Source organism: Lytechinus pictus, chromosome 5 (genome assembly GCF_037042905.1).
Source record: "Lytechinus pictus isolate F3 Inbred chromosome 5, Lp3.0, whole genome shotgun sequence".
NCBI lineage: Eukaryota > Metazoa > Echinodermata > Echinoidea > Temnopleuroida > Toxopneustidae > Lytechinus > Lytechinus pictus.
In genome coordinates this window covers 25,513,519-25,538,076 of record NC_087249.1, presented here as the reverse complement: position 1 = coordinate 25,538,076, position 24,558 = coordinate 25,513,519, and the positions used below count along the sequence as shown (strand labels likewise).

The following is a 24,558-nucleotide window of genomic DNA, read 5'->3' as shown; positions in this document are numbered from 1 at the left end:
ATAATGGAAGAGAAAAGCGAATCTATAAAGTAGAGGAAAACAGACAAGGAGATCTAATGTCAGTTCAAATTCATACATGCATCCCATTGACATATGGGACCCAACAATGCTGACCTCAAATTTTGTCATTTGACAAAAGATTTTGTGTCACTCGTTTTTTTTTTTCAACAAGGACATTTCCTCATGCCTGATTAGTAATGCTACGTTTACATTTCAATCTATCTACCTGCCTTGACAAAGAACAAAATTTTCTCATAATACATACAACAAAACAAATATTAAAACTGTTCTGGTATCTATCTAATCGCCAATCTTGGTTCCAAATCTTGCCAGTCAAAACATAATTGAATTCCTTTCATTCCATTGGTTCTTTTCTTCACGATAAATGATTTCAATGACGTCAAGCGTTCCAAGTTTGTCTGCCAATTTGGGTGTTGGCAACCATACTTCAGACAATATTTATCAACAAAACAACCCTCAGATAGGGCGTTGGTGACAAATATTCCTCGCGAACAGTCCGCTAACACTTTTACATCCTCCGTCTAAACTCTTTCTGGGAAACTGCAGACGCAAATTACAATCAGCACCAAAACAAATACAACAGATGGTTTGGATTGTTCACTGCTTAACCCCCATAGTGTCATGAATCACACTTTCAACTGCAACCTGCACCAAAATCATCCATATGAGAAGAAAAGTCTTAATTTGATGGAAATTAGCATATGTTTGCCATTGATCTGTCTGCAACCCAATATGACATCAGCTGGTTCATTGATTAATAATGGTGAAGGGCATTTTATTCATTTATTCAGCTTTAAAAGGTCAAGAAGAGCTCAATCTATCAATATCCTTTGTTAATTGTGCTAAGAGTCTACAACTCAGAATTTGAGTAGTATGCATAAATGACGTGACGTTCAATTTAGCAAAATTACTCTTAAAATTTAGTAATAAATGTGTAAAAATATTATTTTTCATATAGAAATGACATTTTCAATAGAAACGTGAGAAAAAATAGGCCATTCTTTAAAAATAGAATGCACACTGTACCTAAATATTTTACTGTTAGATAGTGGAACAGATTATCCTTTTAAAAAAAAATAGTATATTGTGCATTTTGAACGTTGGATAGAGAATTTTACACTTTCCATAAACTTTCCGTTTACCTGAAGGAAAGAGGGCGCTTTACAAGCTGTACATTGGTTTGGTGCACCCACACACTCTAGACAGTCAGCGTCACATGCAAGGCATTGTGGGCCGATGGCGTAATATCCCACTTCGCAGCTGTCTTTACACGCACCTGTTGCTCCTGTTGACGTGAAAAGAAAGAAAACATTATAATTCCAATACCTTAACATATGATATTACTTACAAAGTATGTGTTGAAGTATATTGCAGAAATGTAACCAAACCTCCCATACTCTTACTAAAGTTTTCCATTTGTGACATGTCAGAAATTGAATTTTTGTTATTCTTAGTTTTGGGTATAAATGTAAAATGGAAATTTCTCTTCTCAAAAACTTTTATCTGTGCTTCAAAAATATTCTAAAAGCCTTTCTATTTACTACTTTATTCTCTCTACTTCAGCACTCTTCAAATTGGACTTAGCACTTTATAAATAACATTATTATTATTATTATCATTATTATTATTATTATTATCATTATTATAATTTGTTATCATTATCATTATTATCATTATTGTTATTATTATTACTATCATAATTATTATTATTATTATTATCATTATTATCATTATCATTATTATTATCATTCAAAATTTCAAATATCTCATTCTAATGGTAGTTTTGAGCAAGCCTGATACTAGGTTGAGAAGATTGTTTCTCTCAATTTACCAGTTCGAATGATAGATAGTCTTATAACAATAATAATGGGATTTATAAAGCGCTTTTTTCCAGGGGATATAAAGCCCTGATGTGTAAGCATTAAACACATAAAATTAGGATACCACACCCCAGATTTAATTGCACTGATATCAGCAAAACACAAGATCAAAATTGAGTACATCAGTCTATCCTAGATTATCTATCAATTTTTTTCTCTCTGGAGAAACAAATAAAAATCAAATAACTGAATGAGAATTTGATGCATATTAAAACAAAGTCACTGTATGACTTAACAAATTTACCATTGCCTTTGCATGGAAATGATTACAGACAAGAAATAAGACATACTCGCATCACAGGAAATATTTCAACAATTACACACTCATCTAAGATAGAAGAGAAATAATAGTCAAGTTTTGCAGAAAAGCAGCACAATATCAAAGTTTCCATTTCTCCCTTTTTATTGAGTCAATGAAAAAGTAATCCTCAGTCAGATATTAAAAAAAAGCCTAAAGAAGTCTGATTAAAGTTCAAAGACAATTTACATTATTTGAAAATTATTTGATTAAAAGGAGTTATTGAAAGAAAACTAATCAAACAATGAATGAATGAAGCATATCTGTGATTGTTCTTTTTGTAGCTATTTTGTATATTGTCTGCACAAAACATGGTTTCGTACATGTATAGAGTTTAAGGTGTGTCTATTGCGGGTGTTTCATCATCCAATAGCATGGGGCCCCCTCATTATGAATGGAATAGCCCGATGTGAAAATGAATGGGTAGTTTGTATACAAACAGTACTTCACTACTACTGCAGATATTGCTCTCTCCCTCCCGAATAGTCGTCACATTATTACAAGGTGAATTTCACTGGTGCATGAGTGTGTGCTCAAATTGAACTGCAAGTGAACCTTCCATTTTTTTTCTCTCTTTCACAGACAAGAAAACAGAAAAGAAAATGCACCCCGATAGTATAACTACATCATGCTCCTGCGATAGTGATTACTCTTCATTTTTTTTCTCCTAAAGAGATCTTGAGGAGTACCAGAAGACTGTTAGAACATACATGTACATGCTTGCATGCAAATGGGATGAAAAAGTCTGAATGGTGAAATGATAATTTGACTGGAAAAAATACCAGGCTGACTCATAACAGTGCCCTTATTTCTACACTAAGGCCTAAATGTAATTCTAATGTTAAAGGAGCATATGAGGACATATTTAAAGTGCATAAAATGGTACAGAGTATGCATGTATTATTGTCAATTTCTCATGAAAATAAACATTATAGTTTCCTTATTAGTTTCCAAGCATTTGCCTGGGCCTCGATCTTTGAATGTATTTCAATGAAGTATTGAAAGTATAACTCTTTTTGCCTTTAGACACAATATTCTACCTTACATTTTGGGTTAACCACATTCTATAGTTTAGAACCCTCAAATGAAAGGACATCCTGCTAAAGTGAGAGTGGATGATGAAGAGTCCTTGAGATTTGAAACTTTTCACAGCTTTTCTAAAGTAAATAACATCTCAATCATTAGTACTAACCAATAAAGAAGTGGTGTTAAAAAGTTTTTCATTTCCTGTTTGAATATATGACTGTGCAGCTTTTTTTGCTGAAAGCGTGCATGAGTTTGCAATTTTTCAGAGTGAGTGTGGAACAAAACCAAACAAATAAAACGTAAATAAACGTAAATAAACTATATAAACAACGACAATTGTCGTGATTTATACTACATGTATAATGAATTGTATCTATATATAATTGTGTCTATATGCTCCTTTAAAGGAATACTAATAATAAATCATTGAGGCAACAATTAATAATCAATCTATTATTTCCAAGAAATAGATAATACAAAACCCTCATAATACCACACCATTCATTCTAAAAATAGGTCTATTTACAATTGGTGAATGGTAGTGCATAAATCACAAAAAATAACAATGCAATAATTAATATATATAATATCTGGGCATATTTAAACAGTCTGATGAATATGGGTAGTGTACAGTCCTTTTGTGTTTCATTGTGTATAATATATATGCTAATATATGCTCCACCCAGTCCTAATTTCATATTTCTGCGAAACCAGTTCTAGATGATGAACCCACAAAAACCGTGTGGTAACTGAGGTATTTGAATTGGAGACTGGATGGAAAATTCTATAAAAGAATGCCTTTCCCGCCAGCCACAAGCTAATGGCTGAACCATTAAGGCGAGTTCTCACACATCTTGGAATGCTTTGTAAACAATAAATGGTCTTGTGTTTCCACCCCTCCCTTCTGTCTGGGTCTTATGGACCTCCTGTGAAGCACCACAAAAGCCCTTTTTTTTCCACTTCCTCGTTTTAACCAAAGAAAAGTATTATCCCATATACTGCATTTCCTTGACAAGTTTTTGTTGTGACCAATGATGTCATGGGAGCAAGTAAATATTAAAGTTTTACTACAAATGTAGACATAATAAGAAATGAAATGAAAATCTTCATAATTGTATATTTTATTTGCAATATAAGAGAATTCAAAATATTATTGGGAATATTTTATAAATTCAAAGTCATATTTTGAATCAAATTTCCATACACTGTTAAAGAGCAAAGTCTTTTTGCTTTTAATATTTCAATTACTATCCTGGGTTTCATCATCTTGATTGCAAAAACTGCAATTAAACTTTAATATGGAAGAGGAATGTTTCACGGGAAGTTCCCTTTCCAAACCTTGCCACACAGAAATCAATCTTTCGCATAAGAATTCAGGGAGTTTCAGGATATTGCTTTGTTGCAGTTTCAACACATTATTTTATCATCACTCTCATTAATTGCTCTGGTGGCACGGATATTTATTTTGAGGTGAAGAAAAATGTAATATATATGCCCATACTATTTGGATCGCTATAGAACGGCATACCAGAACCTTTTCAGGTTTAATTACAACCCTGCAGAGGGGCGGCATTACTTTGGAATACTGCCAAGCTGTGCATGCATGGAAAGAAACGATGAATGCAATGGCATTTTAAATATTCATCTTGTGATTACTTTTCTGACAAGCCCAGGTCACAGACAAAAAACACATTAAGATAAACTCAAAGTTCTGCAGTTAATATTTCACTGGGTTTCTAAAAAATGATTTGTAATTGTCAAAACTTGCTTTTAAAAATCTATCACATGGCCCAAGAAGAATATATAGTTATAGAAAGGATTAAAAAATCTATATTTAAGCTGTCTGATCTGTTTGATAAAAGATCTCACCCTTTCTAACTTTCTGCTCCACTAGACCATGAGCAGAGTCCTAAATAGTTGCTCTCATGGCTGACCTCCCATCATTATAAAAGTATCTATTTGGGTTCATATCTGGGTCTATAAAAATTTGGCTAGGGAGTTACTAGCTTACCATTGTTGTTATTATTGATGTTATTCTTGTATTTCTTCATTTGTACCATACTATTCAAAATCCTACAGTTGTAGCTAAATACTAAAATAACTACTTTCAGAACTATTATTATCATAGGCACAATTACTCTTGCTGAACTATTACTTCTACTACTACTACTACTAATGATAATAATAATGATAATAATAATGATAATAATAATAACAACAATAATAATGATAATAATAATAATAACAATGAAAATAATAATAATAACTTTTATATAAAATACAAATATTATCATTTTTATAAAATACTACAATTACTTCTGCTGCTGCTTAATCCCTAACCCCCCCCCCCCAAAAAAAAAAAAAATAAATAAATAAATGCAAAATTTATGGTGCAATGAAATCAAATGATGCAGTCTATAAAAGTTATAAAAAATCATTTCCCCCATATGTATGCAACAATATGCAAAAATGAGACATGATAGAATAGTGCACATTAATTTTAAAAATAAAAGATGCCCCAATGCATGCCCGAGGACTATGGGTTAAATGAAGCAAAAGAACGACAAGCGAAGGAGGATGTGTGAGAAATTGAAAATGGAAGGAAACACATGCAGACTTACCAGGGTGAACAATAGTTCTTGTAGAAGAGCCATAATTTAAAACTGCACGAGAACAGGCAAGGGTTTCAAAAGCACACAGATAATTTTATGGAAATAATAGACACCTTTAAGCATTGGAGTTCAAATGAATTCGGCACCTCACATGTCTCATAGTTAAATATCATAATCTAAGGACCCTGGATTGTTGGTTTCGGGAAAGTAAACTTAGTAAAGTAATGACTGCACAATGCTCTATCAAGTGATTCAACATTTATAGATGGGGTATTTTGCAACCAAAGAATAATGGGGAAAACATTTAAGTGGTTTACTCTATTATTGTAAAGGAGCCAAATCTAAGATCCTCAAATCAATTGCCTTCATTAAATAAATAGAACACTAAAGCTGTACTACTCCACTGAATAATTGGGCAGGCTGCAGGGGATAAGCAAAGCTTTTTCAATCATACTATTATCAAATGTACTCAATCGGTACTTTCATTTACAAATTTTCAAGAAAAAAATAAGTACAATGTGGTAATGAATTTGTATCAGCCCTGAAAATTCCATGAGGCAAAGGCAAATATTTGGATATTTTCATGTTTAGGCCTAGGGTAATTTGATAGAAAGTTCAAGCTTCAGCTTCTTGATAATGGAATTGAAATTCTACAAGGTTACGTGTAAATTCCTTGCCAACCCCATGTTAGTGAAGCACATCAATATCATGTTCACTTTTTTTTCCATGCAAACATTGGAAATTGATTAGAAATCATGTGCATCGCATAAACCCAGGATTAATCAAACAGAAGAAAATCAGCAACAAGGCTACAAAAGGAATATTCAAATAAGCGAAACTCCCAATTGAAATCCATTCCATAACAATTGAAATCAATAAAGTGGAATAATTATACAACGAATTTCAATCACCACAAAGATATCAAATATGGATCAATTTAAACACCAAATTAGTGTCATGCAAATGTAAAGAGTCAAGATCATCATCATGATCTGATCATCATCTTCATCATATCATACATGGAAACAATCACTATTATCATGAACACCAATCACCTTTTTTTATAACTAAAGTATCACCACTACCTATCCCTATTGACTCACTAACCATTACTGTTAGCTGTGCATGTAGATCTATTATGCACACATGTTGTATACAAAGGGATATCATACTTCGGCGATACAGAAATCGGATTGCACACCAGCTACATGTGCCTCAATGGCTATAGTTCTGTGTGTGATAACTGTTACATTACCATTACCATCACTGGCATCATCAACATATTATCACAACCACCACCACAATCACTATAAAAAAAAATCACCATTTACCAACTCCTTCTCCACCACAATGACACTCATCACCATCCTCATATTTTTTACCATCAACAACAGAAAACATCTTCACCACAAACACAATCATCATCATTGTCGTCATCACCATCAACATCCCCACCATCATGACCATCCTAATCACCACCATGATCGTAACCCCCTCAACCATCACCATCCTCATCATTGATACAAGTACCACCACTATCATCATCATTATCATCACCACCACTATCCTAATTATCCCCATCACAACCACAATCATCATCTCCACAACCGTCCTAAACCTGATCACTGTTGCCACCACTACCATCGACCATCCCCACCTTCATCAACACCGTATCCATCATTCCATTCTCCATTATCACCTACATCAAATCCTCCATCTTTACCATCCATGCATCAACGCACTACCTTCTCCATCATCTAACAAACGAATGAAATATCGAATAATCTCTTTCTGTACTCACCAATAGATAACGACCCAGAGCACTCGACACCTGCATCTTCGTGGTGGTAGCAATTGTTTTGACTGAAGGGACTTTGAGCACAGTTTACCAACTCATCCTCTGTACCATTGCATCTTAAGTCAGACATCAAGATTTTACCTAATTCCAATATCAGAAATAATGAAATGTTTAATGCACTCAGCCCAGCAAGAAATATGAAAAAATCTCCATACACCTTGATATGTTAACTTAAATACAAAAACAATACCACAATTCATGTATTTTGGATTGCAATTTAATTGCTAGTGTTTTCAGCTTTTGGGATGCTCTATAAATCCACAACAATGCCATACTTTCATGTAAATTTTTACCAGTAAACTTGTACATAAATTTGGTTTTATATTACTTATACTTCATCTTATGGTCAAATGTTTAAATTTAAAACCATACTAACATGGAAGAAAGGAGATTGGTATAAAAATTACGACAAAAATATATTCTTCAAAAATCATATGCATAAATTGCCCATTAGTAGATTAATACACAAATCAAGTCAAAACACTTAAAAGGAAATATATCTCCTCTAATTTACTGTATCAAAATTAAATGATTTAACTTTTAAGTTCATTAATCAATTGAAAAGATTAACTGCTCAGATTAAAAAAATGCCTCGGGTCTGATGATATGAGATTACAAAACAAAGAGAAATCAACATACCTTGGCCTGGTCCAAATCCTGGAGATCTAACTGCAGCCACAGCCTCTCCAAAACCAAGTTGCCTGCAGACAACTTCTGCATCATGAATATCAAACTGGTCATCACATACCGTTCCCCAATCTCCATTGATATAAACCTGGCATAGGAAAAGAAAAACAAACATGATTTGCAATGAATGGGACTGTAGTGTTTTTACAAATTATCATGTCTGCTACGTACGGCCACATCCATGAAATGAGTGGGGTTTTTACTTGAATGACATTTAAAATGAAAATGCATATTGCTGAAATAATCAGCATTGCAACTTACCTCAACTCTTCCTTCAAAAGGCGTCGTTCCATCCACAATTCTGATCGGCAAATGCTTGGAAAGCAGCGGCTCCGTACAAGTCGTCACACACCTTCCGTTCTGTAAAAAAGTCCCGTCCATACAGCTGGAGCATGCGTCATCCGTATCCCCATCCATGCAGTTCTTGCAGTATGGGCTGCACGGCTGACAGGTGCGCGTTCGAATATCGCCATAGAAGCCAAATCCACAGTCCTCCAGACATTGGTTGGAGCGGAGAAAGCGTGGCGCGTCGCAGCTCAGACACCTGTCGGAGCGCTCCGAGCACGTTTTACAAGTTACGTCACAAAGTTGACATTCCGATGTACCAGGTACTTGGTAGAAACCATCACCGCATTCGCTCACACAAAGACGGGAAACATCTGGACCAGAACAACGAACTCCTACAAAAATAATTTTTGAAGGATTATCAGAATAAGAAGAGTAGTAATTTGTCAGTGAAAAATAACTTAAAAAGAAGCATTTTCATTTTAAGATGGATGGATGGATGATCTTATCAATAAAAATAAATGCAAAATATTATAATGAAAAGGTTAACAAAATTGAATGCATCATGATTACCTGCATCTTCAAAATGACCGCATCCGCTGGTATACCAGCTGCCATGACTACAAGATTGGATGCTGCTCTCATCTCCGCGACAAGCGATGCCATCCAGCAAGATTGGAGTGCGAAGAGAAACAGGGGTGAAACCAGCATCAGCAGCATTTACAGCTTCTGTAGCATCACCTGAATGAACAATATAAAATAATAACAATCATGACTAGATTATATTCAGTGTGAACATATGAGACAAATTATGCATGCCACACTCCTCTTCCTCCTCCTCCTCCTATGAACCGCTGACATCTGTTTAAGATGTGTACACGAGAATATGGGCCGCCCATGCACCCCTCTCCCGCTCAAATTGAACATTAGATAGTAATTGGTGATTATTTATGGACATACCAAGTTGGAGCTCTCGACAAATCACCCTCGCTGCATTCATATTCCACTCATCGTCACAGACAGTTCCAAAGACGCCATCGTGCAGGATTTGGACCAAACCTTCGAAATCGTTACGACCACCAGTCAATCGAATTCGACCACGCGCTGGACCTCGGGAGAGCAGAGAACCACAGCTCTCTTCACATCTAAAATAGGGATGGATTGGTGGTAAAATATGTAAGGATTCCAGGGTCATAATATTGTGAAATATATCGAAATATGATATTATTTTCTGAATATTATAATTCAATATGTCAAATCTATCACAAAAATTTGAGTTTTGTAATTAAAAAATGTCTAAATTTTTGCTCACTCGCAGGCAACTTTAGAATAGATTTTGCCAGATACGCCACTTTCTGCCCCCCCCCCCCTTACTCATTGCGCCACCGAGTTGTCAAAGTTGTTGTAAAATGTGATTTTTTATTCTTACTTCTAACATCATTCTTATGATATTTCTTATTTGGGATTCATTGTGGCTGTCAAATATATTTTGTTCCCATGTAAACCACAGATAGACGGATCGATGAGCGACGATAAAGCAACATCAATCTAAATTAAGAACAGCGGAACGCAGTCAACGATTTTCAGAACGTTGACGTCTCTGAATCGCAAATAAACTTTTCTTCATGACAAAAATAACATTTCTCAGATAATTGAATTCATAATTCCTTCGCTAGAAAAGTGCCACTCATGATATTCAGGGAAAGCAAATAAAGACAAAGACGAAATAAATATTTGTCGCAATTATAGAAAATGCATGGGTGATGGTTATGATACAAAATTGAAAATGGTTATCCTTTTTTAAATTAAAAAAACCGATTGTTATTTTATTACAAGTCTATTATGTGAGACAAATTTCACATCATAAACTTCACTAATTAACAAAATTCTGTTGACATTTCCCCCATTTCCTTAATATCTTTATTCTTTTAACTGTCGTATACGACCAAATATCCAATCAATCCAATAGGTGAAGGCCAGGGGCGTCGATCCATTTTTCAGATTGGGGGGGGGGGCAAAATCATGAATCAACTTCCAAAAGGCGCTCGATCACACAAAACAAACAAACTCACACAAACACACACACATATGCCTATATATATATATATATATATATGACTCATGATATAGAGGCACATATCTCACCAACAAATTAATGCGAGCGCGAAGCGCGAGCTGAAATTTCTTTATATTCTGACCTGAAAGCTTGATATTCTAAGCATTTTTGGTACCAATGATTAAGATGGGTATCTAAAAAAACAATATAGATGCGAGCGCGAAGCGCGAGCTGAAAATTTTGATATTTCGATCTGAGAAAAATTGAGTTTAATAGACGTTTTTAATAAAGAACGAGATATAGATCCAACAAAAGATTATTGCAAATCGAAGTGGGAGTTCTTTTGAGGTTTAGAACTGAAAATGGGACATTCTATTCAGCTATTTGATCATGAAAAGTATGGGTTTTGCTACAGAAATGATGCGAGCGCGAAGCGCGAGCTGAAAATTTTGAGCACGATCATGGGCGGAAATCCCAGGGGGGACAGGGGGGACGTGTCCCCCCTACCAAAAATAGTAGGGGGGACACAATATCAAATGTCCCCCCTACTATTTTTGGTCTTTTATGATGGATAAAATTGCATCATTCACATTCGAAATAATACGTGTATTTTGGACTAAATGACCTTACAGTTTGAGTGAAAACCTTTGGGGTTTTTTTGCTTGTCAAGTGTTCCAGAGTGAATAAAATAAGATTAGAGGAAGACTTGGAAAATAAAAGAATCTTTCATGTCACTATATAAAATTTTCGCCCACACTTCGCGCTCGCATTGCCTGTTAGATGATTTTTCAATATGGAGCTTAAATATCAAGTTTGGAAGTCAATATACATTAGACAGTTTACCTCGGAAATCGAACTTTCATTATTTTGTGTGATTTACAAACTGATTTTTCAAAGTGCTCTGTAAAAGAGACAGCTTTATGGTCTGATTATTGACATTTTCTACTCGCACTGAGCGCTTGCAAAATTCGATTTATTCAGAACCTATTATTTTTGTGTATTCCATTTAGTTTTGAAAAATATCCCTTTTCAAGTCTGATTGTCAAAACGTAGCAGATAGCGCTACCCGCATTTTGATTGGCGATTTATGTACGTCTCAATATTGATTTTCATGAGATTTGCGCTCGCATTAATGGTTAAAAAATATTTCAACTGATGCATTCTATTCATAATTACTAAAGTGCTTGAAATGTCCAGTTTTCAGGCCATGATATCATCAGATTTCTCGCCCTCATTAGGCATTAATAAATAAGATATTAATTTAATGATCCATATCCACCTCACAATTTTCCTACAAAGTGCTTGAAATATATAGCTGAAATTGACTCTTTTTTCAGATCGGAATATCAAATAGTTTAAGCTCGCGCTTCGCGCTCGCTGATAAATGTGTAGAATGCCGAGATTCTAGGTCTAAATCTGAAACACGCGCATGTTTATTCAGATATTCAACTTGTTCTTTATTTAGATCAAAATCCAGTTTCAGATCACAATATCACAAATTTTCTGCTCGCATTATTAATGTAGAAAGATCCCCTATTACTCACCCTTTTCATGATTTACAAAACATGAGTAGAGTGTCCCGTTTTTAGGTCTAAATCTCGAATTTTTCTGCTCCCGCTTCGCTTGCATCAATTGTTTAGTTATATAGCTACCCCGTTCACGATTACAAAAATTGATTACAATTTTTTATTCTTTTTGTAGAAATGTCAAAAATGTTCAGCTCGCAATTTGTGCTAGCATTTTTTGATTGTCTTCATGGCTAAGTGCAAGCAGTCCTTAACAAGTACCTTTTCGATCGATTCAAATTAAACGTATATGAATGTTTTCTGGCTGCATTTTGCACTCGCATTATTAATGTAAGGACCGGGTGTAAGGAAGACCCCCAATTACTCATCCTTTTCATGATTTACAAAACATGAATAGAGTGTCTCGTTCTTAGGTCTATAAATCTCAAAATTTTCCGCTCGCGCTTCGCAACAATTGTTTAGTTATGTACCTATTATATGTTTAAGTTACAAAAAGTGCTTAGAATTTCCAGTCTTTGGGTAAAAATTTCAAAAAATTTCAGCTCGCGCTTCGCGCTCGCATTATTTTATTGTTGAAATATGGAACGTCTTCATGGCTAATTGCAAGCAGTCTTTAACAGGTACCTTTTCCATCAGTTAACCTCTGCTCGCACTTTGCGTTCGTAGTAAATATTTAGTTGTATATACATCTTTTTCAGGATAACAAACATTGCCCAGAATGTTCAAATTTTAGAAAAAAATACATAAATTTGCCCAAAAAATTTTGCTCGCGCTTCGCGCTCGCATTATAAAAATAGGGACGATGATATTATATATTTATGTTGATTTATAAGAATAAAGCTAAAAAGTGACAATGAGGACTACTCCTTCAATGAAACAGACAAAAATTACCTTTAAGCGGCCGTTCGGGGATTAACATATGGCTGAAAACATTTTTCGCCCCCCCCCCCTATTGGCGAAGGCTGGATCAGCCCCTGTTGTCCCCCCTACCTTTCGGGACAGATTTCCGCCCATGAGCACGATTTTAGATAAAGAACAAGTTGTGTATCTCAATCTCGCTTGCTGATTTTTCTGTAACATTACAATCTTATTTTATTTCTTGCACATGCGAAATTATTGGGGGGGGCAAAATGATATGTTTGCCCCCCCCCCCAATATTTTCATTGGTGGGGCAATCGCCCCCCCCCCCCAGGATCGACGCCTCTGGTGAAGGCTCTTGAACGACTGGGGAAAAATATTTTCCCACCAAGATAGCTGAAAAGAATTTGACCGAATTTCTTTTATCCAGAATCCAGTCTGGATTAAACAGCGTTCATAAAAGAAACTTCGCACCCTCTGGTAGATCAAGTGCACCCACCGATCAAAACCATGGGAGGATATTTTTATTACAAAATAGAATAGTCCAAGCCTTATTCTTGTAATAAATAGGTCATTTGTTGCATGGTGTAGATATAATCTAAAACGAACACACGCTGCGGGATATCATATACAACGGAAGTTTGGGGTTAAAATAACAGCTCTTCGACAATACGGATTTACAAAGACTTGGGGGTTCAAGGACGGATGCTATATTTCTAGGTCAAAAACGTGATTAAAAGTTATGTAAATCAACTTAATTTCCCTATTCTTTCATAGAATGTTTTATATCAACTTTGCTAGTTTTGCTTGACCTTCTGATTTTGCTAAACAATTTTAACCGCTCAACATTCGAGGGTTTTTTTTTAAGTACATCTCGATTTATCACCTATGTGCACCCCTTCCCACTTTTTCTCTCTCCCTCTTCCATCCCTCTGCCTTTCTCACTATAAAGGTCTATACGCATGATAACCCTTTATTATTTATGTATTTCTATTTATGTATTTCTCTTTTTCCGTTTTCACCGTCACCATCAACATCGTCATCATCGTAATCATCGTCACCATCATCATCGTCACCACCATCATCATCATCATCGTCATCATCGTCATCATCGTCACCATTATCATCCTCGTCACCATCATCATCGTCGTCATCATCATTATCATTCAATTCAAATAAACATTTTCTTCCATTTTATTACATTTTTCGTAAACATTAATTCATACAAAAATCAATTTGTTATGAAGAATACAAATATGCACATGTTGGGTTTAAAGAAGAAGGCGTATACCCTAAAAGCTGAGGCTTCTGGCGGGATACGCCTATATACAAACATACAATCATCATCCTACTTATCATCAACAAGAACATACATGTATTCTATCATCGTTATCTTCAGAATAACCACCCACACCACCATCTTCTACGGTATGTTCCTCCTCTTCATCATGTTTACATGGTTCACGTGCCTCTCCATGACACTTCAAGCAGATACAAAATCGTCTACATGCACTACCCGTCTACCTAAAGTGGGATTTATGTGTACTCGATGTTGTGTCTTATTTATAGTAATGCAAACTCAATGTAAACAGTTGAGACGAAAAATCAATGTTTCAGGTGCAAGCTCAAGTACATCATTGTAATTTAATTACCATTACCATTAAACTAATGTTTTTTTTTATAAAAATACAAGAAATTGAAGTCAAAATATATTAACTATATCAATCCATATATACTTTTCTCAAATTGATATGCACTTTCTGTCCTTCCAGAAGTGACGTAATGTTCTGCTTAATTTTCCTGCATTTGTATATACATCACAAATTAACTTCAATAATGTGATTTTGAGCTTAATATTTATTAATCACTTACTTGTTCCCGAGCAAATAAAATGGATCAGGACAACTTGTGCACCTGTCTGCACTTTCAAGACACGTCTTGCAAGAAGGGTCACAAGCTTCACACATTCTTGTGACATCATCACCATACAAGCCTGGACTGCAGTCTGGGGTACAATGTCCAGATTCCATGAATGGTTTCTCGTCTGGGCAGTGCGATGAAGCTCCTCTTCTTGTAACTGTATCATTAAAACCCATACAAAAGAATCAGTTATTATTATTACCTAGGTTTGGCAGTACTATGTCTGTTAAAATGTTTTATATCCATATAATCCTAGTGTATGATTGGTCAAAAATTGTCAAGTTTAATGTATTGTACGATTCTTGAATAAAAACATAAATACTTAAAAAAAATTGTCAAGCGATATAGATAAAAAATATAAATGTTTCACATTTTTTATCTGTGTTGGTAAGAAATTGATTATTATCAGCATAATTCGATATTAATTGATGAAATACATGTATAAGATGGGTCGAACTCAGAAGCCCAATTCCAGACAAGACGATCGTCAGGTTAACAGCAAGCATTTCATTTGCATAATCCCACAATCCAACTTTCTCTTTATCTCTCTCTCTCTCTCTCTCTCTATTTCTTTCTTCCCCCTCTCTTTTCCATTATCTCTTTCTCTCCCCCTCTTCTTCCCTCTCTATCTACTCCTAAATCATCTCGTGAGCTGTAATTACAAGTTGGTGACGCACATCATGGGATATTTAGGAAAAGGTTTTCTTTGCGATGTTTCCATAATGTAGGACATATTATTAATAACGTTGAAAAAATAAAATAATCTCTAACAAATATGACAGATGATTGATCGAACTGGAATATATGATTGATTTGATTATTAATACATTAATAATTAAATCAATATAATGCTGAAATGAAGTAACATTTTCATTAAAAAAAAAGGAATGGTGAATAAAAAAGAAAACGGAATCACGATAAATAACAATTTTTTTTGATGATTTTCTATGTTTATCATAATCATAATAATCCTTTGGAAGCGATAGAGACGTTATAATGATAATGTGATATACGCTATACAAGAACTGTTTATCACTTTTATTATCATTATGATTGTGATGATAAAACTTCCTTTTCTCAGGGAGTTGTAATGGCACGAAAAAATAATGGCAATGTACTACGTGAGCTGACAACTTTATACTATAAGGCGCCATTTTCACTCCAGCATTATACAGATGAAACAAGGAATGGAATAAGGAATGAATAGTGTTTTATGTCATCCTCTGTTCACTCGTCATGTTTTGAATTTTCTTTGATATCGTCTGAGACTAGACACAAGTTGCAAGCGTTGCTAGGGGATTTTGATAATGGACTGCAAAGGGACCTTTTCAGAGAATCGTGCCCACGTCAGCCACCACGTCAGCTTATTATAGCCAAAAATAATATCGATATGCTATATCAATACTTCATTGTAAAAAAGGAACAATGTAACGTATCAATTATGGTCAATATCTTCCACAGAAGCAAAATGTATAGCACTATAGGAAGACGTTACTTTTTTTAATTAGATTTGAAAGAAAATGATAATGAATCTAAATTCTACAATTTTCATTTGGAAAATCAGACGCCCGTTATACAATTTATTGTTTTTACTCCAGTAACAACCAACGATGCCTCTCTATATAATCATCTATCTATCTATCCATTTCTCTCAAACACACACACACACACATACAAACACACAACCCCGGTTATTCTTTTCCCCTCTCTCTCCCACCCACCTCATCATTCGCATCACATCCTCGAAACATCCTCGTCCATCAGGCGTATAGTATGGCCTCATCTACTATGTTTACATCTACCCATGATAGAACGTGGGCGACGAGAAATCGTCAGCATATGTGTCCTATTTACCGTTGGATGGGGGTAAGGCAAGACGCACTTGCTGTATATGAGACGAATAGGGCCTCGTAATGTTTTGTTTTATATCGAACGGAGCTGTCTAGGTTGGATGAGGGAAACTACTATCAAGATTCATGTTTAGGTGCTTTACCACTGGCCCGAGTATGCACTTGCATTTACTTTAATTCTAAACGACCACACCCTGAATTGCACTTGATTTGAGGATGAAGTGACAATGTTTGATTATGTTTCCAATCAACAGAACGGAGATAATATTCCAATGTCTTCACAAGGCTACGTTTCCTTTGGCACATTCACAGCTCGCATAATGCAATTGTATTTCTCTCTCCCTCTCTCCCTCTCGTTTTAGAATGATGCAGGACCGATGACGCACATGCAAATGTGATGACGTTGCGCAGACAACCCATATACCCCGTCACTCTGTTCACCATTAAAGGAGAATGAAACCTTTAGAACAAGATAGCTTGTGTGAAAACAGAAAAATCAAAGAAACAGATCAACGAAAGTTTGAGAAAAATCGGACAAATAATGAGAAAGTTATGAGCATTTGAATATTGCGATCACTAATGCTATGGAGATCCTCAAATTGGCAATGCGACAAAGATGTGTGATGTCACCTGTGAACAACTTTCCCCATTACTTTAGTATATAATTCACTTAAATTGCCTCTTTTATCACATCTATCAGTAGATCATGTGTTCTTTCTATAGGAGGGCATGTAATATAGATTTTTAAAGAATACATCATGGATAAAGAGTTTGTATCAGCATAAGAAAAAGCAAACAGAGACATTTTGAGGGTATTTTATAGTCCATCAAAGGGAAAGTTGTTCATGTGTGACATCACACATCCTAGTCGCATTGCCAATGGGAGGATCTCCATAGCATTAGTGATTGCAATATTCAAATGCTCATAACTTTCTCATTATTTGTCCGATTTTTCTCAAACTTTCTTTGTTCTTATTCTTAGATTTTTCTGTTTCGACACAAGCCTACTTATTCAAAAGGTTTCATTCCCCTTTAAAGATTGTAAGCCACCCCCCCCCCCAATCTCTTCGGAGAGTCCCTTATCTTGGACGACTCCCTTCAAACTAGATGTACACCATTTACATCATAAACTCAAGTGTTGCCAAGTAGGGAAAGTGCATTGTACTTTGTTAAATGATTTCTGTTCTTTTCTTTTGTTTATATTATACGTACATGTAGCATTATGAATTATTTCTAATTTAAATTAGCACAACATTTAAGCATGTCAGTATGTATACAAGCATTTGAAAATAATTAAGATTCTTTATTTGACTCTCTGTTTTAGAAAAGTCACTCGATTCGGGAGGGCATAATTTCTTAACCATTTCTCATCTACTTGCCTTCGTAATTTTCCCCCTCCCCTCTCTACCTCTCTTTCTTTTTTTTCCTCTTTTTTTCTGCCTGTCTCTCTCTGTCTATAACTTCATATAATGAACATCTATTTCTACCTAGATCTATCTCTCTCTCTCTCTCACTATTATCATTGAAATAGTGAACCATATATAGGTTCGAGAAATAACGTTTTCCGAGATCTTGTGATATTTTTGCTTTCCATATAAGCTCTTAAATCCGTATAGTACCCATGGCAACCGCCGTTCTGATCTAATGTCATGGTGGAATAAAAAGAAAAGATATACTACAAGTAATCAGGATTGGGTCATGAGTTTGAAACCAATACTCAGATTCAGTTTATTATAGTAAAGCCGATTTTATTATAATCATGGAATGAATATTATCATCAGTTATAATAATCTTATTTCCCGATACTATCTACTTATAAAAGGGGGACTTTTACTACCTTGGCTAAGATATTGTGAGTTTATCTGAAAATTATTTCTCTTTTTTAATTCTCATCTGCGTGCAGAAATGGCGCGAATATTCCACTGAGATGACAATGAGATATCATAACCCATTGTGTAGGCCTATCAACCCCACTCATCAATACTCATCTAAATGAAATATAATATAATTGTCCGTTTCCACAAGAATTTATCGTTCCAAAATCTCAAATAATCAATGAAAAGGGGGAACAAGCGGTCATCGGGGATTATAATATGATCAATGTATTGACCGAACTATTTGATCCGAAGCATGCTCTAAGGTAAAATCGAACATGATGCAACTATCCCATTGTAGTCGTACATTCTCAGGCGGTATAGACAGCTAGACATACTTGTGGTTACGATTAACAAAGCATTTTCCGGATGGTATGTATTCGCTATTCAGTCGCTTGCACGACAGGGGACGACCACATAGACATATTTGGCGCTGGTGCATCTCGAGCTAGTTTCGTTTTGATGCATTTATTTACGCGCCAAGCTCGCTTCGCGCGCGAAGTACCTTCGTGGAAAATTGCAGACGACACGCTTGTGTGTGGCAGTTCGATTGTTTGTATACAAAAACGACCTTCTCATCTTGAAAGTCAAGCCAAAGCAGAGGCATGGCAACGTCCGGAGGGGGGGGGGGGGTAAGTTTCCGCGCCAACTTCACAAAACCAGGATGCAAACCACGTGGCTTTTAATAAACTTTAGGATGTGAATTCGAATATGAAAGGAATAATTCTATGCTTCCCCCTGCATAGTAGAATATTATTTTGTCAATTTATTTATCCGTATCCGCACAGGATACAATAATTATGTTTTTTTGTAGCATCGAATGAGGGTTTTTTTCTCGGATGTTTTTGGTCGGCGACGAAGAGTTTACCAAGATAATGGTTTAACTGGGATTTTGTGGTGTTCACATGATTATATTTGAAGTTTTGATGAAGAAAAACTTACCAGCGCATTGTGTCATCTCGAATTCTCCTAAAATCCCAATGATTGTTAGTATTCCTGTTACAAAACTTGCCCTATGAAATAGCAACGCCATGTTAAAAGCTCTCCTCCACACTGCAAGCCACTGAAAAAAAGGGAAAATAAATATCATTGTCATAAGAATTTTTATCTTACTTTTTTCATATTGTACTTCGAATTGTATTGGAATTCTGAAATAGAAAATTATTATTGATGGTCCTCAAGTGTTGGGAAATGGTTCAAATTATCTCGGTGATGAATGAAGCCATGAATTGTGACAAATTGGGGAAACATTGAATTACGAAACTTAATGACAATAAAATAATTAGTTCTCTGTGGAGAGGAACGTTTCCTTTAGATCTATTTGCTTTTCTTTCCACACTTCTAATTTTCGATCCAAATTTTCCCGTTTGGGCTATGTTATTGTTCCGAATATATCAATAAGTTGAAGGCCCTACTTGCCCCCACCCCTTCCCCCTAAAAAAAAACAAATAGAGAAATAGATAGAAAAATCGAGAAAAAAAATGAATAAATATTAGAATGTGATTAAAATATGTTGAATGCCAAAACATAGGCCTGCGTCTGTCCAGATGTTCTACGAATTGCTTAACAACATGCCTTATGAGAACTTTGTCCATAATTTAACAGCATTCATAATTGTTTGACTAATTATAAATTATAGCAACATTTCCTAAACAAACTTCACAATAAATGCGAATTTTATTCTTACCTGTAATGTATTCTGTCCCTCGGCAAGGCACTGGAAATGTTATCCGTATCTTGTCTGCTCTTGTCTCCCTGTAGTATAGAAGAGGGTTAATAAAAGAACAATCTGTAGACAATCTAATTTCCCTTAAAACAACTTTTTATGATAAAAAAATATGGACAGAAGAGAGATTGATGATGGTCTGTGAGAAAATCAGAGAGATTTACAGAAACGTGGATACCAAATCAATACGTCTTCTCGGCGTGATCGAAATGTTTTGTTTTGAAGCACCACGAGAACCGGCGGAATTTTACCGGTGAAATTTGTAGTAGTATAGTGCGTACTATCATTTGTTATTATTTACACCCATTCCATTGACTGGGTCAGCCAACGTCGCAGAGAAACCGGCTCATTTGCATTCGCTCCGCCTACGCTGGACGCGTCTATTGTGAAAGGGGAAATATGATTTTCATAATCGGCTGCGAATATACAACTTGTATCACCTATTCATGATAATTTGCATTTGAAAAGTGGGTATGTAAATGAATACCAATCCTCTATATTATCTATCCAACCTTATTTTGCTTTTGGGACCGGCTAAAATGTTCCTTTGTTACCCCTATTTCTATAATGAACGTTCCATCGCTCTCCCCCATTCAAGAACGTCTGATGCAACAATTAAATTCTCACGATGGGCTAGATTGCTTCGTACGGTGGGTACTACTGCACGTACTACACACTAAGCATTTTGCAGTCCCTTGTTCAAGCTTGTCTGGCGAGAGGCCATGGTATTTCGTTGGGGTCAGCAAACTTTTAGTCAAGTGTTATTGTTTATTTCTGCATGTGTCCTTTGTTTATTTCATTCGCATGAAATAAATCATTGCACTGTGCAATATTGTTCGACATAGTCCGGAAAGTTCTACTCAGACAATGCTTGAGTAGGTCAACCAGGCTGGGCATAAAAATTCAGATTCTCTTTATTTTTGTTTTGGACGTGACGGCAAGAGGGTGAGAAATCCATACAAATAATTAAGATAAATTTCTTGGGGGCATCCGTAAAAGCATGTTGAAATAGAATACAAATCCATTGATAATGATATGATAAAATCCCTTGACGAAATCAGAAAGTGCACCTGACCCTTTCACTATAGAGCTGCACATAAAGCCATTAATGGTTTCGCTACAGAACATCGAAAGTAAATAAATTCAAGAGTGGGTGCTTTGACAACTATTAAAGCGCGATTAAAGCGATATGAAAAATTATCATTGCAGTGCGCTTTATATTATCCAAGCCCCACTTTCTCGTTATTCACCAATGTTTTATTCTGAATTTAATAACATATTCATGCTACCTTTCTTGTTTTTTTTTTTGGGGGGGGTCGAACACAATGTATGTTTTTGCTTTCAGAATTAGAGCTCTTTTTCTTTTTATCTTATGTTTTATGCTGTATATATTTCTACAGTTTGCATTTCACCTTTATTAATAGCCTATGAAAAAAATATTTATATCAAGAGTATTCGAATTCTTTCATCACACATATCACTTTGTGTAAAGTTAATCAGTTGTTACGACAATGGGGACAAAATACTTGACCCATTCTCTTTTTAGAAACAACAAGACGTCCAAGTCCAGTGTTAAAAAGCATGTATGCATAGAGGGTTATCACTTTTTTTCGCTGAAAATATGCACTTTCTAAATTATTCTGTATACTGGAAGGCTGTCATTCATATTTCTAACAAATTCTAGTAGCGTTACATGTTGGTATTCGAAAAGGTAGCCATGACAAAATACGTTTTTCGTGGAAGAGCAGTAGTAAAGAGATTCTCCAGGTGTAGACAAAATATGCGGGTTTGTTTGGGCTATAAGCACTACTCTATTCTATGACTAGTGATTTCTGTTCCGCCTGGATTGACTTTTACTGGTCTTATATAATCATCCATCCCTAATTTCAAGCAATGGTCGGCAAAAAGATCAAGTTAATTAAAAAGAGTAGTGCAGGGTGGCCGAATGTTCGTATAGATACACCTCGCAAAAATCATCCATAAACAAGCAAACTCAAATCAAATTAAACAGCTATATGGAAAACAAAAACACCAATTAATATGGAGAAGGTAATTGCGGCTGAACTGAAGAATTCAAAATAAAGATGTCGACAAAAATGAAGTCCAGTGATGCTCTGATCTATTGGCCTGAAATCCATACCTCACTTGGCATTGGTTTTAAACATTATATGTTCAAATACCTGTATATTCACAAATTGTGTCACATGATCAATCTAAACAATAGAGAAAGAGGGAATAGAGAAGAACGCGAAAAGGTGGAAATACCAAGAGTGAAAGGTGAAAAAAAATAATGATGATATAGGATAATGTGAGTGAAGGGAACTATTCTGGATATAAAATGAGAACGAGACATTAGAAACATTTTAATTTGAGCTGGATGGAGTTAGAATGGTAATGGAAATGTCTGACATAGAAACAAATAGAAACAAGAGTGACAATGGCATAGAAATGGAAAATGAAGAGAAGAATGGGAAGCAAAGTGTAATAGTCAATTAGATTAAACATGGCAAAATTAAATCCTTTCAGTGGCATCATGCAGAGAGGGAAAATGAGGGAGAAAAATAAAGAATATGAAAGCTACCCTAATGACAGGTGTTATCTACATGTATATAATGTGCATACTTTTTATTTAAAATAATAATATATAAACTAAATAGATGAAACATGATCCAATGTACAGATATTAAAAGAAAACTCGAAAGACATGAGAAATGCTTTGAATAATTAAATCAAAATAATGGTTTCTTTCCTTTAAAGGTCGATATAAAAATGCAGCAACAAACTTCCTTATATACCCATGCTTCAATATGTAGCTCAAGATAATAATGTAAATATCATAAAACTAATTGATGTCTGTATAAAAAGACTTATCATCTACCAATTCTAAAGCGAAAGTAATTAATTCCTACCTCTCATTCAATGAAAAAGGTTATGATATAACCTTGTTCTCTGTTACATCTCCATGTGTGGCAAAATAAGGTTGGCAATGTTTGGCTTATTCTTCTCTTTTTCTTTGTGACAAATGCTTGATTTTTTTACACTGTCAGTTTCTATTACAGCTATTCATTATATAACCTGGCTCTTAAGTAAATTTGATTCTTTAAATTATTTTTTCTTAATTAAAAATAGAGATTGAAAAATGATAATTTTCTTGCCATATTACTTTCCACCAAAATATGCCCAAAAATTCAAGTCTTTGAGCGCTTCGGTGAATACAAAAATTATTCCCAAGTTATTAATGGAAAATGAATTGCAACTGTATTGAAATTAGTAATTTTTGGTCACAAAAGTGATATTTTAATTATTTTTATAGTGTGTGCTCTGTACAGCATTGGAATACCATAGTCCTACCTGTAGATTCCACACAGGCAGGATGGTTGCAGTGAGCAAGTGATTTCATCTTTAAAAAAAATCTTCTTTCACATAACAGCCATAGTCTTTCAATTTTTTATTTTCATTATTTGCCTAAAACTGAAACTAACGCCAAATCGGGAAATCATCTCACATGAATATGAGATAGATAATTATATTACGTAAATCCCATACCTACCTTCCTTCCAATACCGACAAAATATCACGATGACTCCGAGATTTAAACTTGGAGGTAAAAATCAAGATTGGGTGTCCCATATGCCTGTCACTGCTAACAACGACCTTTAGCACGCATCACATTTAGTGCAGGTGTTACACCATGTAAAAAGAACCCTCGAATGATCATCAAGGGCCTTTCATGTTACGTAATGCTACAGTCACAATCGCGACACTATAACGCGGATCAATCAAAGCTATGAGGTTATTTCCAATGGCATACGATCATTCGGTTTGGATTCAGTTTCGTTGCTGTGACTGAGCATGAACCTCGGACAAATCTTACCCACTCATCGATTCTCTTGAGTCAAAGGATGGTCATGGGTGACTGCTGCAATCAGGTATACAGGCAAGGGATAGCTTGCCCCCCCCCCCTGTCATTACATCCCGCATTACATTAATAGGGAAGACGTGTTCAACAGATAAATGAATGCGTCTGTAACAATAATTGGTGTATTGTGGTTAACTATTCGAACTATTCTATGCACCCCAT

At 35.2% G+C, this 24,558-nt stretch overlaps 1 protein-coding gene across 2 annotated transcripts in view; it reads right to left on the bottom strand.

Annotated features, from left to right (window-relative positions):
- The window catches only part of LOC129262213 (deleted in malignant brain tumors 1 protein-like), a 45,579-nt gene extending 21,254 nt beyond the window's left edge, over positions 1-24,325 (bottom strand). The window contains exons 1-11 of one of the 2 annotated variants that reach the window (XM_064100105.1): positions 24,028-24,325; positions 20,439-20,506; positions 19,694-19,814; positions 14,980-15,184; positions 9,628-9,812; positions 9,241-9,408; positions 8,644-9,062; positions 8,335-8,470; positions 7,639-7,776; positions 5,847-5,888; positions 1,164-1,306 (exon numbers count right to left, since the gene is read on the bottom strand). In XM_064100105.1, the coding sequence (XP_063956175.1) occupies positions 1,164-1,306; positions 5,847-5,888; positions 7,639-7,776; positions 8,335-8,470; positions 8,644-9,062; positions 9,241-9,408; positions 9,628-9,812; positions 14,980-15,184; positions 19,694-19,784 (1,527 nt within the window). In that variant the 5' untranslated portion in view covers positions 19,785-19,814; positions 20,439-20,506; positions 24,028-24,325. The remainder of the gene's footprint in view (positions 1-1,163; positions 1,307-5,846; positions 5,889-7,638; positions 7,777-8,334; positions 8,471-8,643; positions 9,063-9,240; positions 9,409-9,627; positions 9,813-14,979; positions 15,185-19,693; positions 19,815-20,438; positions 20,507-24,027) is intronic. The other variant, XM_064100106.1, reaches the window with a different exon arrangement.
- Positions 24,326-24,558: the final 233 nt, after the last annotated feature.